Source organism: Bubalus kerabau, chromosome 1 (genome assembly GCF_029407905.1).
Source record: "Bubalus kerabau isolate K-KA32 ecotype Philippines breed swamp buffalo chromosome 1, PCC_UOA_SB_1v2, whole genome shotgun sequence".
NCBI classification, from domain to species: domain Eukaryota; kingdom Metazoa; phylum Chordata; class Mammalia; order Artiodactyla; family Bovidae; genus Bubalus; species Bubalus kerabau.
The window spans coordinates 139,155,426-139,172,674 of NC_073624.1; the positions used below are offsets into that span (position 1 = coordinate 139,155,426).

Consider the following 17,249-nt stretch of genomic DNA (forward strand, 5'->3'; position numbering starts at 1 on the left):
ACGGAGGAGCCTGGTAGGCTGCAGTCCATGGGGTTGCTGAGGGTCGGACACGACTGAGAGACTTCACTTTCACTTTTCACTTTCATGCATTGGAGAAAGAAATGGCAACCCACTCCAGTGTTCTTGCCTGGAGAATCCCAGGGACGGGGGAGCCTAGTGGGCTGCCGTCTATGGGGTCACACAGAGTCGGATACGACTGAAGCGACTTAGCAGCAGCAGCAGGGGATCAGATGCTGCAGGCTAGCTTTTTGTGAGTTATTTTCCAGTGTTTTGTTCCACTGTGCTGCTGAAGTTTCTTCTTCTTAAAAAAAAAAAAGTATTTATTTATTTGGCTGTGTCAGGTCTTGGCTGCAGTACGCGGGATCTTTGATCTTCACTGTTGCATGCGAAATCTAGTTCCCCAACCCGGGATCAAACCTGGGCCCCCTGCATTTGAGAGCATGGAGTCTTAGCCACTGGACCACCAGGGAAGTCCTTGCTGCAGTTGGACTCCTAAGCTCTCCCTGAGCTCTTTTTGATAGTGTATCATTGTCTAATTGTTGATCTTTGTGGGTGGTGGAAGCTGGGGTCTAATATGTCACCATCTTGGTCACATCACCCTAACATATATCACCACCCTGACTTTCACTGTAGCTAATTATTCTTAAAGTTACAACATCCGGTGCCCCAGCAGTGGGGAAAGCCTGTGAAGTCATCGGAACAACTCACCATCTGTACTGAGATAGAAACTAAGACTCAGGAGGATGAACTTTCCTAGGGTCATGATTTCACTTGCTGGTCACACTTAAGACTAGAGATCAGGCACCAGGGTAGAAAAAATTCACTTTCATCCTGCTTTTCCAGCTGGCCAGGTCTTGCTCAGATCCCAACCTAAATCACTCTGACTACAATTCAAGTTTACTTCCCTGATTGAAAGGGCAGTAAGAGTCTGCTTTTGAACCAAATCCTTTATCAGATTAGCAACACACGCACAGAACACAGCAAGCCAACGAGGGGGGTCCCTTGGAGTGTGCTGAGCAAACTCTCTAAATCTAGGGCGTTGGTGTGTAGCAGGTCAGACTGTTGATGCAAGGAGGTAGCTACACAAGTAGGAAGTATCTGGCAGGAAGGAGATGGGTAGATAACAATATTTATTTTCTAAAGAGCTACTGGATTGAATCATTAAAACTTGTATTTATAAAAAAAAAATTGCTTTCCATTTTCAGGCTTGTCCCTAGGGCTTTCTGAATTTTATGGCTCCTTCCTTTTCACCCACACAGTCACTACTCAGTCATTTCAGCAAGAGAGCAGGGAAGCTTTGAGGAGAACAGAAAATAGTTGACATATCTGGGGTATGTACTATGTTTTCTTCTATACAGTCTGCCAGGAATTCAGTTTGTTCTCAAGTGACACCACCCGTCCACCCCAAGCAGGACAACAATAGGAGAATGACAATAGAGGCATGACCATTCTGTTTCTCTAAGTTTTCCTCACATCCACACAGCACTCACATAACACAGGAGAAAAGCAACTCCATGTTGAAACTGAGTGACTGGTAAAAAGGACTCTACATTTTGTTTAAAATAAGACAGGCTTAAGTGTATATTGAATTTGCCTATGTCCTGTATTCTGCATGTCTGATGCTTTTGTCCAGAAGCGTTTGTATGTTTCATTCTAGCCTCCCCCGTGACACCATGTGCCCCTTTAATATGGGACCTGAATTTCCTACATACCCTGTCCTCTTCCCGTTGTACCAAATGGAAGAAGTAAGTGTTTGATAAATGATGCAAAATTACTGGCAAGCAATTTTGCTGTTCTGGTGATTGATGACTAAATCAAGAGAGGGAGAAATATGGTCATTTCTAATCCATACACTTCGTTAAAATCCAGCTGGATAGCCAAGTATAACTATACAAGTTTCTCTGTTCTGCTCAGGTCCGGTATCCCTTCTCACTCTTCACAAAAATTTCTGTATTCACAAATGACCCTCTACCTCTGCAGGTAACCAAGAGGCATTAAGTGATGATTATCTAACTTATTCTTTTTTGCAACCGCTCCTGTACTCAGCAGAACACCCCTGCCATTTAAAGCAACAGGTCTAGCCTACTGCTGATGGCTTCTTAGCAAATAATCCCAGGTCAATGCAATAAGACCTCGCTTCAATTTACTTCCCCAGTCAGACAGTCTTGTAGGGGGTAAACCCTCATCTTCCTTCATTGCCCTCTCCAGAAAGCTTGTTTCTTTTATGCTACATACAAGGTATAAAACTTTCAGGTTCAACAGTACTAAGACAAAGAAGTCTGGTCTCCTGTCAAATACCCAGGGCTGGGCTATCTTCAAGTCAGAGTATACAGCAGACAAATGATCAAACAGCCTCATGAGGGCAGGGGAGGGGGCTTGTGGGCTTTCTCCATGACTTAGCCATGTCTGGCCCACAGAAGGCATTCAATAATCATTAATTGCTTGAGTGAATACATGCAGTGAAAGATAAAGTACTGAATCAAGGAACTACAGGAACCAAGTCAGGGTTACTGGACCAGTTTTAGAAATATCAGGATTCTTGGAAAGAGGAACCACAGGATTGCAGGAGATACAATTACAAGACAGGGATAACTCTCCAAAACCCTTAGAGAGGAGGATATTTATAAGAGCACATTTTGCTCTTAAATGAAATGTTGAAAAAGAAAATCCCTGGTAAGAAGTTAAATGTTAACTGGAGCTCTGAATTATACGGGCACACCTCATTTTACTATGCATTGCTTTATTGCTCTTTGCAGATACTGCTTTTCTCTCTCTCTCTCTCTCTTTTTTTTTTTTTTTTTTACAAGTTGAAGGTTGGTGGCTACCCTCATCAGGCAAGGCCATTTTTCCAACCATTTCCTCACTTTGTGTCCGTGTCACATTTTTGTGCTTCTTGCAACATTTCAAACTTTCTTCTTATTATATGTGTTATGATGATCTCTGGCCAGTGATTTTTATGTTACTATTGCAAAAAGATTATAACTTGCTAAAGGCTCCAATACTAGCTAGGATTTTTTCTTTTAAGCAATAAAGTACTTTTTAATTTAAAGTATATACACTCTTAAAGACATAATGCTTTTATACAATAGACTATAATATGGTATAAACATAACTTTTATACACATTAGGAAGTCAAAAAATTCCTGTGACTTGTCTTTTTGCAATACTGCTTCATCGCAGTGGTCTGGAACCAAAGCTGCAATGTCTCTGAGGTGTACATCTACTAGTAACGCCTGGGATTTATTTCTGGTCTACTTTATGCCAATACAGTTCACAAACATTAGCTTGATCACTGCAACAAGCCTTCAAGGAAGCCATTAATCTTATTTTCAGATACAGAAACTGCATGCAGAAGGTTACATCGCCTCGTCAAACTAAGCCAACCAGCTAAAGCTCACCTTCTGGGATTCCAACTTGATTCTAAGTCTCACTTCTTTCCCCTCCCCACAACAGTGCCTCACGCCAAACAATTAACATGGCAAAACACCTGCCTAGACTGACCTATGTTGAAAAAATTTGTTAAATTGTGGTTAAAAAACCCACAATATAAAATTGACTCTCCTAACCACTTTTAAATGCACAGTTAAGTGGTATTAGCTATATTCATGTTGTATAACATCTCTAAAACTTTATCTTACAATACTGACGCTCAACAACTCCCCATTTCCTGTCCCTAAGCCTCCAGCAAGCGCCATTCTATTTCTGTTTCGATGTGTTTACTGTTGGGACCTCCTTAAGTGGGACCATACAGTATTTGTACTTTTGTGACTGGCTTCTGTCACTTAGCATAATGTTCTCAAGACTCATTCATACTGGGGAATGTGACAGGATTTCCTTATAAGGCTGAATAACATTCCACTGTATGTACATAACACATTTTCTTTAACCATTTTCTATCTATGGATATTGGGTTGCTTCCACCTCTTGACTATTACATGGCTTCAGTTACTTCTTTCAATTGTTTGGGGGTGTATACACCAAAGTCGACTGCTGGATCATATGCTGGTTCTATTTTTAGTTTTTGGAGGAACCTCCATACTGTTTTCCATAGTGGCTGCACTGGCAGTGTGCAAAGGGAGACAGATTTGCTTTTCAATAAAATGTCAGTTTTAGAATCAAACTGGCCCAACAGCTCTGTCTGCAGTATCAAGTAGTGATTAAATACTTAAAAATTTAACTCAACAAAAACTCTGGACCTAAAACCTTAGTTTCTATAATTAAATCCCAGTACTATTTAAATGTATATTAAAGCTTTATAAATGGGGATCATTATCCCATTATAAGAAGAATCAGCTTAGCAGTCATTTTCGAAGAGACTACAACAAAGGAAATAACAAAGCCAGGGCTGAGCCAGCAACAAAGGTATTAGTAGAAGCAGACCTGCTTCCTGAAAATAAGCATAAGCAAGTACCTAAGTTGCACCCTTACCCTTGTTTTGGCATCAATTTTAGCTCCTCGATCAAGCAATAGTTTTACCATGTTGGCATTTCCTCTTTTTGATGCAACATGTAGAGGAGTGATGTCATTCTGTGGAAGAACAGAAACAGAAAGTACGGTGTTATTATTTTGAGTTCAAGGAAAACATTTCTTCCCAGCCTTCTCCAACATCTCACATTTCTCTTATTTATTTATTTTTTTTAATATCCATTGTGAACAGAATGCTTCCCAACATCTTTGTCTGATGGTAATTTTACTCAGAATAAGACCCCCCCAAAGGGATGAATTTTAAGGGACACTCTCAGGGGGGGTAGGGCCCAAGTTTATTTCATTTGTTTGATGGGATGGTTATTGTTTTTGTTCTAACATCCTGTGCCTTTAAGTCAATGTGTTTTCCTGTAAATGTGAATGATGCATGCTGGCTACTAAATGGTTGACTAAATGGTGGATTAGTCATCTGAGATGCAGTGAAAGGGGTGTCATGTTACTCAGAACCAGCTCTAGGTCATCTGAGTGCAAGCTGTCAAGGAGAGACGAGAGTAACTCAAACTGGGAAATTTGTCAGTGTCCTACATGGTCACAGGGCTTCCCATGCACAATGGGCTTAAAAGTGTTCACAGGCACTTATTAGCAATTTCACAGAAAACTACTATGTTGATTAAAACAAACAAACAAACAAAAAAACTACTGTTGAGGACAGATGTATTGTCAGGACAATCTGACATTCCAATCACGATCCCCTGGGTACCACAGTTTTCCTCCATGTATCAACAGGTTCTGTGACTGTTTCCAGACTGTCAAGGAAATATGTGTACACAGTGAAAACATTCTCTATTTTGGCTCCTTCTTCTTGATTGGCAACAATATGGGTTTAAGGTCTGTAATTCACAGAAGTCAATTACATGATAAATGAACCAGGCTCATAAGTATTTACATTCCTGTCATGTGATAGCAAATACAAAATAATAGCTACGAGGTATTGATTCATTTCCTATGAATTATGCAGTGTTAAACTTTTTACTATCTCAATGAGTTTTCATAATCCTCACAATATCACATATAATCTGAATCATAATGTCCATTCTACAGATTGGAAACAGCTAGCAAAACCAGGATCCAAATTAAAAGATGACTCAAACTAATGGGCTTCCCTGGAGGCTCAGATGGTAAAAAATCTGCCTGCAATGCAGGAGACTCAGGTTCAATTCATGCTTTTGAAAAAAAGATCTCATAGTGAAAATTTTCAAAAAGACCAAAGTTTGAGAGAAAGCCACAGTGAGCTCAATGTACTCAACACTCTGGCTCAATAATCTTCAAACGTTTGCCAATATTATTCCTTTTATATTCTCTACTATATTTTTCTGACTGAAGGAGTTGGAGAGTAGAAAGAAAATCCTGTGCATCATATTATTTCACCCACAAATACCATACCATAATTTAATTATCTTGAATAGATAAGGATATTTATGAACAACTAATCACAATATCATTATACATAAGTACAAATAACTCCTTCAAAACACCAAGATCTCTTCAATGTTTAAATCATCTCAGTAGAGTTGTTCAAATAGAAGATACACATCTTGGGACTTCCCTGGCAGTCCAGTGGTTAGGACTCTGTGCTTCCACTGCAGGGGGTGCAGGTTGGATCCCTGTTTGGGGAACTAAGATCCTGCAAGCTGTGTGGCCAAATTTTTTTTCAAAAACTAAAAAGAAAATCCAAAAGAACCTTTGGATATTAAAAGAAGAGGGCTTGCAAGATGTGTGGACACAGATCAATACAGAAACATCGACTGTTTAAACAAAAAGAAGATCCACAAGTTGCATTAGGTTGAACTATACCTTAAGTTTCTTTGAATCTCCACAGCTGCCCTACTCCACTTTTGATTTTCCATGCCCAGGTATTTTCTGGAAAAACTGGGTGGTTTATTGTGTAGAGTTTTCTACATTTTAGATTTGGTTGGCTGACTGCATCCTTATGGAGTGTTATCACTTTTTTTTTTTTTTTTGTATTTTCTATGAACTTTCCTAGTTAAATACTTTATAACACTATACATTCTCACATCTGAACAATTCTTTATCTCATTTTTCTTAGGTGCTATTGCATAAATCAGTTCCATAATAATTAGTTCATTAAATCAAAGAAGGAGAAAGAGATCTGAATAAACCAAATGTGGCTTAGTAATATTGGTGGGGAGTGGACAGGCCTAATATTGCTCTAGACCAAGTGGTAGACACACTTTTTCTGCAAAGGGCCGGATATCAAATGTTTCTGGCTTTGCAGTTCATATCACTTGTACTGCAATTTGTCAGTGTTGCCTTTGGAGTGATAAAGCTGCCCCATGCAATAGGCACAGAAATGGGAGTGACTGTGTTCCAATGAAACTTTATTTATAAAACAGCTGGCAAGCTGGATTTGGCCTGTAGGCAGTAGTTGGTTGACCTGTGCTCTAGACTCATCAGCTTGTGGTTGAAGGTTTCACTGGTGTGTAACAGGTGACAAGTGTTAGTCACTCAGTTGTATCTGACTGTGACCCCATGGACTGTAGCCTGCTGGCTCCTCTGTCCATGGAATTCTCCAGGCAAGAATACTGGAATGGGTAGCCATTCCCTTCTCCAGGGGCTCTTTCTGATCCAGGGATTGAACCCAGGCAAAGGAAGTAAAACTATATAGGCTGTGCCTTGTGTATACTTTGGCACTCTTTGGTGCAGATGATTTGGGGTATGAATGAAGTTGGCAGAAAGAAGCTTCCTGATGACTTTTTTGATGGTATTACTTGTCTCTAGCAGAGACATTACTTTGCCAACAAAGGTCCATCTAGTCAAGGCTATGGTTTTTCCAGTGGTCATGTATGGATGTGAGAGTTGGACTATGAAGAAGGCTGAGCGCTGAAGAATTGATGCTTTTGAACTGTGGTGTTGGAGAAGATTCTTGAGAGTCCCTTGGACTGCAAGGAGATCCAACCAGTCCATTCTAAAGGAGATCAGTCCTGGGTGTTCATTGGAAGGACAGATGTTGAAGCTGAAACTCCAGTACTTTGACCACCTCATGCAGAGAGTTGACTCATTGGAAAAGACCCTGATGCTGGGAGGGATTGGGGGCAGGAGGAGAAGGGGACAACAGAAGATGAGATGGCTGGATGGTATCACCGATTTGATGGACATGAGTTTGAGTAAACTCCAGGAGTTGGTGATGGACAGGGAGGCCTGGCGTGCTGTGATTCATAGGGTCACAAAGAGTTGGACATGACTGAGCAACTGAACTGAACTGAACTTGTCTCTGTTGTCTGAGTACAAGTATATAAATGAATCAAGCAGCACGGAGGAGGAATTCTAGGCCTGAGACAGGAAATGGAACATCAGGTTAGGTCTATAGGAAACAGGAGAGCTTACTGAGCTCAAAGTGAGATATGACACGAAGACCTCATCACTCCCCAGCACGAGTCAGGGCTGACATGCTATTTCCCTTTAAAAATGTGTCCTTGCCTGGTGGAGAAGGACTTAATTAACCTTTATCACAAGTAGGCTAATTTTAGTGAGAGGAAGAGCTCTATTTCTAATTTTGCTCTCTTCCATATTCATGGACTCTCTCTTATGGTGATGTGTAGATGTCAAAAGGGTGCCTTGAAATTCAAACTCCCACTTTTTTCTACACCTCTCTGACCCCTCCTAGGGGAATACTTTATATTTCTATAGCACTTAGAAAGTGTTCTAAATTACTTATGTAATTTCATTTTACCTTCACAACCATCTATTGAAGTAAGATACATATAATTAATCCCATTTGATAAATAAACTGAGGAATAGATCTGGTGGGTAATCTGCATATTACGAGACAGCTAATGAGAGGCAGAATCAGAATTCAGTTTTCTAGACCCTCAGAGGTGGGGTGTGTGAGTGTGTGTATTTTCAGTCAGAGATCATAATAGCTTTGCTTAAAGACTATGTTTCTCAACTGTCCAGTGAAGCTTCTAAAAGAAACGTATACTTTTGTACTCCTGAGTCAGGCAGTGACCTCTTCTGTCAAATAGGAACAAGTCAAAATGAGAGTGGGACCTTTGAACAGTCAATAGGATGTTTCTATTTAGGTTCCTCAGTTAACCAATAAAGATTTTTTATGTCCTACTAGGCACCAGGCCCAGTGTTGCATTTCCATTACACAAGGGAACCACAAAATTATGCAATCCCAACAAATCAGGAGTCCAACGATATGAGAGATAAAAAGGCTTGTTTAGGAGACCTCACTAGTGGCTCAGGAAATGTGAACAATATGCCTGCTTTCTGGGATGCAGGCTGCCTGTATGTATGAGGAACCTTCAAATCTACCACTGAGGCAGGAGACAGAGGAGCCCCACACGGAGCAGCTGGAGTCTGTCTCCTGTGGACAGACACTCCAAGATGAAGATAATAGCAGGCGGGAGGAGAAGCTGAGCCCTGTCCGGATAAAAGATAAGAGACCACATATTCCTCATTCTTGAGATCAAGGAAACCTCCCCAACTACACATGCACAGAAAGGCTCCTTGGGGGCCAAAAGGGAAGGGCTACCACCCTATAGTAGGCAATGTCAACCTTCCCACATTCCTCTTCACTAGAGTCCACCTTGGCTAAGAGAGGCATGTACACACAGGGGAGGACCCTGACTTAAACCCAATATGGACTCAGAGCCAGGTAAAGCAAGAAGACTGGGTAGAGGAACCCCAGAAGAAATGCCCCAGAAAAGTGATCTAAACTACCAAAAAAAGGTGCAACACTTTCTGAATTCACCCGTGAGTCTATTCACACGTACTCTTTTTTCCTCCTAATAAACACTTATTTAGGTGCCTCCCTGGTGGCTCAGATGGTAAAGAATATGCCTGCAATGCAGGTGACTCGAGTTCGACCCCTGGGTTAGGAAGATCCCTTGGAAAAGGAAATGGCAACCCACTCTAATATTATTGCCTGGGAAATCCCATGGACAGAGGGGCCTGGTGGGCTACAGTCCATGGGGTCACAAATGGTCAGACACAACTTAGCAACTAAACCACCACCACTTACTTGTTTCACCACTTTCTCTTTGTGGAAATTCATTTCTACAAAGACAACGGGCCAGTGCCTTGTCACTGGCTATTGGTCATCATGATCTGGGGACTAGGATTCAGCACTCTCACTGCTGAGGCCTGACTTCAATCTCTGACCAGGAAACTGAAATCCTACTTCATGCTGCTGAATACTAAGGCCACTTTAGATCACAACCACAGACACAAGGCCAAGGTTAGTTGCCAATGTAGAAAAGGCATGGATCCTGAGACAGCCCCAGGTCTGAGGCCTAGACACATGACCTAAGAGTGAAGCAGACCCAGAATGAAAGACCCCTCATCCCCACATGAACCTAGCCTAGTGTAAGAAGCAGCTGTGGTCAACTCCTGAGGTGGCACAGGAGCTTGGTCAGAGTTGAATTCTGTGCTACAAGTGTGCAGGGAGAGCTGAGTGCAGAGCACACCAACCAAGGAAAATCTCTGACTTGCTGGCCCCACTTCAGCATAAGGCGATGCAGTCCCCTCTAGTGGGAGGTGAAGCCTGTGGTGCAGACAAAATGTAATCTGGATCAACTCTGGACTCAACTGGTTTGTCTGTCCACATCTACAGCCTGATGGAAGAAGAAGCATGCCCGTTTCCAGGTATGGATATTTCCCTCAGTGTCTGCAGAGCGTCTACATTCTATCCAGCAGAACAGATGAACAACATGTGTCAGAAGTTAAGGAGTTTCTGTCAAATGGAAACACTCAAGAAGAAGACCACACTATCAAAAATGAAGCATTCCCAACCTGAGGGTCCACTGACAGATGAATGGATAAAGAAGATGTGGTGCATATATACAATGGAATACCAATAAAATATATTAACTCATACATGCGGAATTTAGAAAGACAGTAATGATGACCCTATATGCAAGACAGCAAAAGAGACGCAGATGTAAGGAACAGACTTTTGGACTATGTGGGAGAAGGAGAGGGTGGGATGATACGAGAGAAGAGCACTGAAACATGTACATTACCATATGTAAAATAGATGACCAGGGCAAGTTCAATGCCTGAAGCAGGGCATCAGAGCTGGTGCTCTGGGACAATCCAGAGGGATGGGGTGGGGAGGGAGGTGGGACCCATGTGCACCTGTGGCTGATGCGTGTCAATGTGTGATGAAAACCACAACATTGTAATTAACCTCCAATTAAAATAAAATAATCTAAAAAAAGAAGATGTGGTACATATATACAATGGAATACTACTCAGCCATAAAAAATAAAACAATGCCATTTCTAGCAACATGGATGGTTATCATACTAAGTGAAGATTATCATACTAGGAGATTATCATACTAAGTGAAGTAAGTCAGGCAGAGAAAAACAAATACCACATGATTATCATTTATATGTGAAATCTAAAAAATGATACAAACAAACTTGTTTAAAACTGAAAACAGGCTCACAGACTTCAAAAAAAAGGAAAGGCAAAGGATGGGATAAATTAGGAGTCTGGGGTTAACATATACACACTACTATATATAAAATAGAAAATAAAGAAGAACCTACTGCATAGCACAGGGAACTCTGCTCAATATTCTGTAATAACCAATATGGGAAAAGAATCTAAGAAAGAATGGATATATGTAAATCTGAATCACTTTGCTGTACACCTGAAACTAACACAATATTATAAATCAACTACACTCCAATATAAAATAAAAATAAAATTAAAAAGAAATGAAGCATTCCTTTGACAGACTTATCAGTAAATTACACAGCTGCGGGGAGAATCAGTGAACTGAAAGAAAGATGCACTGGTATGAACGATCCAAAGTGAAACACAAAGGAAAAAAGAATTGGAAGAAGGAATGGAAAGAGCTATGGGATGATATAAGACAGCTGACTGGAATCACATAAGGAGAAGAGAGAAAATAAAGCTGAAGAAATACCTGAAGAGATCATGGTCAGGAATTATCTCAAAGCAATGAAATACATTAAACCACACCTTTATGGATTTATATTCTCATTTGTATAATGGATATAATACCTCCAGTGCCTCCATTACAGAACTGCCAAGGGGACAAATGAGGTAATTGACATGGAAAGGAAAAGGGAAACTCACTGGTATTTCATATCTCTTATCTCATTTAACTCCCACAAAAACCTTAATAAGAGGTACTAATACTTTTTTCTTTATGTTACAGATGAGGAGACTAAAACCCAAACAAATCAAAATAACTTGTCAAAAGGTCACAAAGCTGCAGTAATCTGACTCCTAAGTTCATGATTCCCTTGCTAGACTAGACCATGCCACCCCTGAACTTCTAAGCAGCTGCAAACACAACTAATTCTTACTATCAGTGCTTTTCTGGAGTACCTCACCGTGTACTAAGAGATGGAGTGTATTGTGGTCAGGATATTCAGGAGCTGAGAGCTAATATTCTATAGCCAGACTGCTTAGATTCATATCCCAGGCCTGCTCCATACCAGCTGCATAAGCTTAGGAAAGTGTATTTAATTTCTCTGTATCTGCAAAATTAGGTAATGATAGTATTGATATCTATACTATAGAATCATCATGAGCATTAAGTTAGTTAATAAGCACAGTCTTAAGAATGGTGCTTGGCATTTATTAAACACAAGTGTCACCTATTACATTATCATAGAGACATTTAAAAATACATGAGATGACTGCATCTCACAAAGACATTATGAAATAGTTTGGGTAGAAAAGACATGCAGACCTGAACCTATTGGTGAACTCTGCTGCTGCTGCTAAGTCGCTCCAGTCGTGTCCGACTCTGTGCGACCCCACAGATGGCAGCCCGCCAGGCTCCGCCATCCCTGGGATTCTCCAGGCAAGAACACTGGAGTGGGCTGCCATTTCAGGAAGGTGCTAAAACCAGCAGTTCTTAGGATGGATGCAAAAGTGTTACAGAAGTGTGGGCTAAATCTGTGAAACTTTAGAAGGCCTGTGGCTGAGCTCAGCAGCGAAAGAGAGGCAGGGGTGCCGTAGCTGATAGAGACACATGTAGCATTTAACTTGATATGTGATAGGACCCAATGGAAACATGTGAGTGCCATATTGAAAAACAGGGACCTGCACAAAACAGCTACCTCTGCTGGGAAACGGTGGAATTGCTGGCTTATCTCTTCTCGCCTCAATTCTCACTGCAAAACCAAGCTGAATAGGAGCCAAGTTCCTTTACAAAATAGTCATCAAAGCAAGATCGTTTCTGCAACTCCCCAAAGTGAATTCAGCTCCATTTGTTATGTTACTATGTTATTTGCTATGCTGTAATAAACAGCAGACTTTTCATTTCATTCAAATATATAAAGGGCAGTTGATTACTAATCTCCTCCAACCTCTCCCCTTTCTCTCTTTTTCTTGAAAAAATGTCAGGGGTGGTTACCACTGAGTGACAGAATAAGTGGATGGTATCAATCAAAGTTTTCTACATAGTTAGAGATGATGATTCTTTTAGTTTAGCTCCTTGATATGGTTGAAATTGAAAACAAATTATAAATTAATTAAATGTTGAGAGGGAATCTGATACCTTCTTCTAACTCTTCCCATTTATATTAAATTTCACCTCTAAGTTATTACTAGGTTTAAAAATTTCAAAGAACAAACAAAATTTCAGAATATGAAGACTTCAATGTGCTAATGACTTGTATTTAAAACACACATTTTAAGATTTGTATGTTTTCTCATTCTATTCTCTTGTACTTCATCCTTATTCCTTAGTATAAACAGCAACAAGAAAATGATGAGTTAATGAATCACAGAGAAAGCACCAGAAAGACATTTAAGCAAGGCTTGCCAGCACCCTTTTTTGTCCCATAGATGCCTATCTTTTGAAAAGTCTTTTAGCTTCTGAGAGAAGCAGTTGAAGAACAGCACGTGCCACCCCCAAGTAGGCCTCTTTGACTTAAGGATTGTATTGAACTCTCTGTTCTGCTCTTCTCTAAAAACGGGGCACACATTTCCCTTTGTAAAGGTGTCTCCTCTCCCTTTCCAGGAAGAAGAGAATGCCTCTTAATCAACAGAGACAATCTGAGTTTAATCTGCCTAACAGAGCTTACTAAACTATTCTTCCTTCTCAGTAGCACTCCAGGTACCCAATACCCTGCATATATTTACCTTCCCACAATTTACCACCCCTAGAACACAAGCTCCCTTTCCTTTATCTTGTCACTTTCCCACAACTTTATTGCTGCTAAGTTGCTTCAGTTGTGTCCGACTCTGTGCGACCCCATAGACAGCAGCCCACCAGGCTCCCCCGTCCCTGGGATTCTCCAGGCAAGAACACTGGAGTGGGCTGCCATTTCCTTCTCCAATGCTTTATTACTCACTGTTAAAATGTCATATAAGCCTCCAGAGTTTAATTGCCCCCTTTGGGCCTTCACTTCTTTTCTATGAAGGCTTCTATTAACATACATAACCTTCATCTGGTTCATCTGTCTTTTGTCCATTTAATTTGCAGAACCCCAGAAACTAAACCTAGGAGGGCAGAGGAAAATATTTTTCTCCTTCCTCTCTAAGATGACATCTGCTAATCTCCAGGCACAGAACAGGTACTCAATGCATGTTTGATAAGTGATAGATTTTGATACAATGTTGGAAAAAAATACAGAATTGAATTTGTTCCTTTTAATTTCCTTGAGATACAAAAATACTTTTTGGTAAAATTTTGTAAGGGAACAAATTTTGTCACCCCAAAATGTGTCTCTTTGGCATGCAGATTTCTTTCAAGCTGCAAACAATCAAGGCCCAGGAAGAACCTTTGACCTTCCCCCTAACTGTCTAAAATAAATTATATAGAGGGACTTCCCCGGTGGTGCTGTGACTGAGACCCCAGGCTCCCAGTGCAGGCGGTCCTGGTTCTAGATCCCATATGCCTCAACTAAAGATCCTGTGCGCTGCAACCTAGACCCTGTAGCCAAATAAATAATCAATAATTTTTTTTTTTAAAGAAGAATTTAGATAGAGGGCCTATTCCTTGATAGAGCTATCACTAGATATTTGAAAAGAATATGGGTTAGATGTGGTACGGGGATACCAAACCACAAGAGAAGACTCTACACATGGACATCACCGGTTGGTCAATACCGAAATCAGATTGATTATATTCTTTGTGCCAAAGATGGAGAAGCTCTATACAGTCAGCAAAAACAAGACCAGGAGCTGACTGTGGCTCAGACCATGAACTCCTTATTGCCAAAATCAGACTTAGATTGAATAAAGTAGGGAAAACCACTAGACCATTCAGGTATGACCTAAATCAAATCCCTTACAATTATACAGTGGAAGTGATGAATAGATTCAAGGGATTAGATCTGATAGACAGAGGGCCTGAAGAACTATGGACGGAGGTTCCTGACATTGTACAGGAGGCAGGGATCAAGATCAACCCCAAGAAAAAGAATTGCAAAAAGGCAAAATGGTTGTCCAAGGAGGACTTACAAATAGCTGTAAAGAGAAGTGAAAGGCAAAGGAGAAAAGGAAAGATATACCAATTTGAATGCAGAGTTCCAAAGAATAGCAAGGAGAGATAAGAAAGTCTTCTTCAGTGATCAATGCAAAGAAATAGAGGAAAACAATAGAATGGGAAAGACTAGAGATCTTTTCAAGAAAATTAGGAACACCAAGGGAACATTTCATGCAAAGATGGGCACAATAAAGGAAAGAAATGGAACGGATCTAACAGAAGCAGAAGATATTAAGGTGGCAAGATGAGGTGGCAAGAATACACAGAACTATACAAAAAAGATCTTCATGACCCAGATAATCATGATAGTGTGATCACTCACCTAGAGCCAGATATCCTGGAATACAAAGTCAAGTGGGCCTTAGAAAGCATCATTATGAACAAAGCTAGTGGACGTGATGGAATTGCAGATCAAATCCTAAAAGATGATTCTGTGAAAGTGCTGCACTCAATATGCCAGCAAATATGGAAAACTCAGCAGTGGCCACAGGACTGGAAAAGGTCAGTTTTTATTACAATCCCAAAGAAAGGCAATGCCAAAGAATGCTCAAACTACCACACAATTGCACTCATCTCAGATGCTAGCAAAGTAATGCTCAAAATTGTCCAAGCCAGGCTTCAATAGTCCATGAACTGTGAACTTCCAGATGTTCAAGCTGTTTAGAAAAGGCAGAGGAATCAGAGATCAAATTGCCTACATCTGCTGAATCATTGAAAAAGAAAGAATGTTCCAGAAAAAATCTACTTCTGCTTTATTGACTATGCCAAAGACTTGACTGTGTGGATCACCACAAAATGTGGAAAATTCTTAAACAGATGGGAATACCAGACCACCTGACCTGCCTCCTGAGAAGTCTGTATGCAGGTCAGGTAGCAACAGTTAGAACTGGACATGGAACAACAGACTGGTTCCAAAAAGGAAAAGGAGTACGTCAAGGCTGTATATTGTCACTCTGCTTATTTAACTTATATGCAGAGTACATCATGAGAAACGCTGGGCTAGAGGAAGCACAAGCTGGAATCAAGATTGCTGGGAGAAATATCAATAACCTCAGATATGCAGATGACACCACCCTTATGGCAGAAAGTGAAGAAGAACTGAAGAGCCTCTTGATGAAAGTGAAAAAGGAGAGTGAAAAAGTTGGCTTAAAGCTCAACATTCAGAAAACTAAGATCATGGCATCTGGTCCCATCACTTCATGGCAAATAGATGGGGAAGCAATGGAAACAGTGAGAGACTTTATATTTGGGGGCTCCAAAAACATTGCAGATGGTGACTGCAGCCATGAAATTAAAAGACGCTTGCTCCTTGGAAGAAAAGTAATGACCAACCTAGAAAGCATATTAAAAAGCAGAGACATTACTTTACCAACAAAGGTCCATTTAGTCAAAGCTATGGTTTTTCCCGTAGTCACGCAAGTATGGATGTGAAAGTTGGACTATAAAAAAGCTGAGCGCCGAAGAACGGATGCTTTTGAACTGTAGTGTTAGAGAAGACTCTTGAGAGTCCCTTGGGCAGCAAGGAGATCCAACCAGTCAATCCTAAAGGAAATCAGTCCTGAATATTCATTGGAAGGACTGAATCTGAAGCTCCAATACTTGGGCCATCTGATGCGAAGAACTGACTCATTTGTAGAGACCCTGATGCTGAGAAAGATCGAAGGCAGGAGGAGAAGGGGACGACACAGGATGAGATGGTTGGATGGCATCACTGACTCAATGGACATGAGTTTGAGTAAACTCCAGAGTTGGTGATGGACAGAGAGGCCTGGCGTGCTGCAGTCCATGGGGTTACAAACAGTCGGACACAACTGAGCGACTGAACTGAACTGAACTGTGGTATGGGGAAACTCAGCAGGGCCTAGAGATCAGAGTCCACTCTGTATCCTATTTTCTCTGCCTAGTCCACCAAACACTCACTTGTTTACCAAACATTTGAATTTTCATCTCCATGTGAATTATCTTTCTCCCTGCTGAAGTCCCTAACCCCTACTCCTAGCTTCCTCTTTTGTCTTAAGATGATATTTAAAGTGAGAATTTCATCCATTTTGGCAAGTATCTCAGTTTTCCTGGTCTCTTCCATGTACACATGTTATTAAACTTTTGTTTGATTTCCTCCTGTTAATCTGTCTCACGTAAGTTTAATTTTTAGTCCAGCCAGAAGAGCCTAGAAGGACAGAGGAAAATTTCTTCCTCCCTCACAACTGCAAGTCTCGGATACTTCATTTTTATAATAGGTGTACTGAGATATAAGTCACATACCATAAAGCTGACCATTTTAAAGTGTGCAATTCAGCGGTTTTTTAGTATATTCACA

At 40.7% G+C, this 17,249-nt stretch overlaps 1 protein-coding gene across 2 annotated transcripts in view; it reads right to left on the bottom strand.

Moving 5' to 3' along the window:
- The window catches only part of ANK3 (ankyrin 3), a 365,564-nt gene that overhangs the window by 191,270 nt on the left and 157,045 nt on the right, over positions 1-17,249 (bottom strand). For both annotated transcript variants that reach the window (XM_055589804.1, XM_055589787.1), the window contains exon 8: positions 4,429-4,527. In XM_055589804.1, the coding sequence (XP_055445779.1) occupies positions 4,429-4,527 (99 nt within the window). The remainder of the gene's footprint in view (positions 1-4,428; positions 4,528-17,249) is intronic.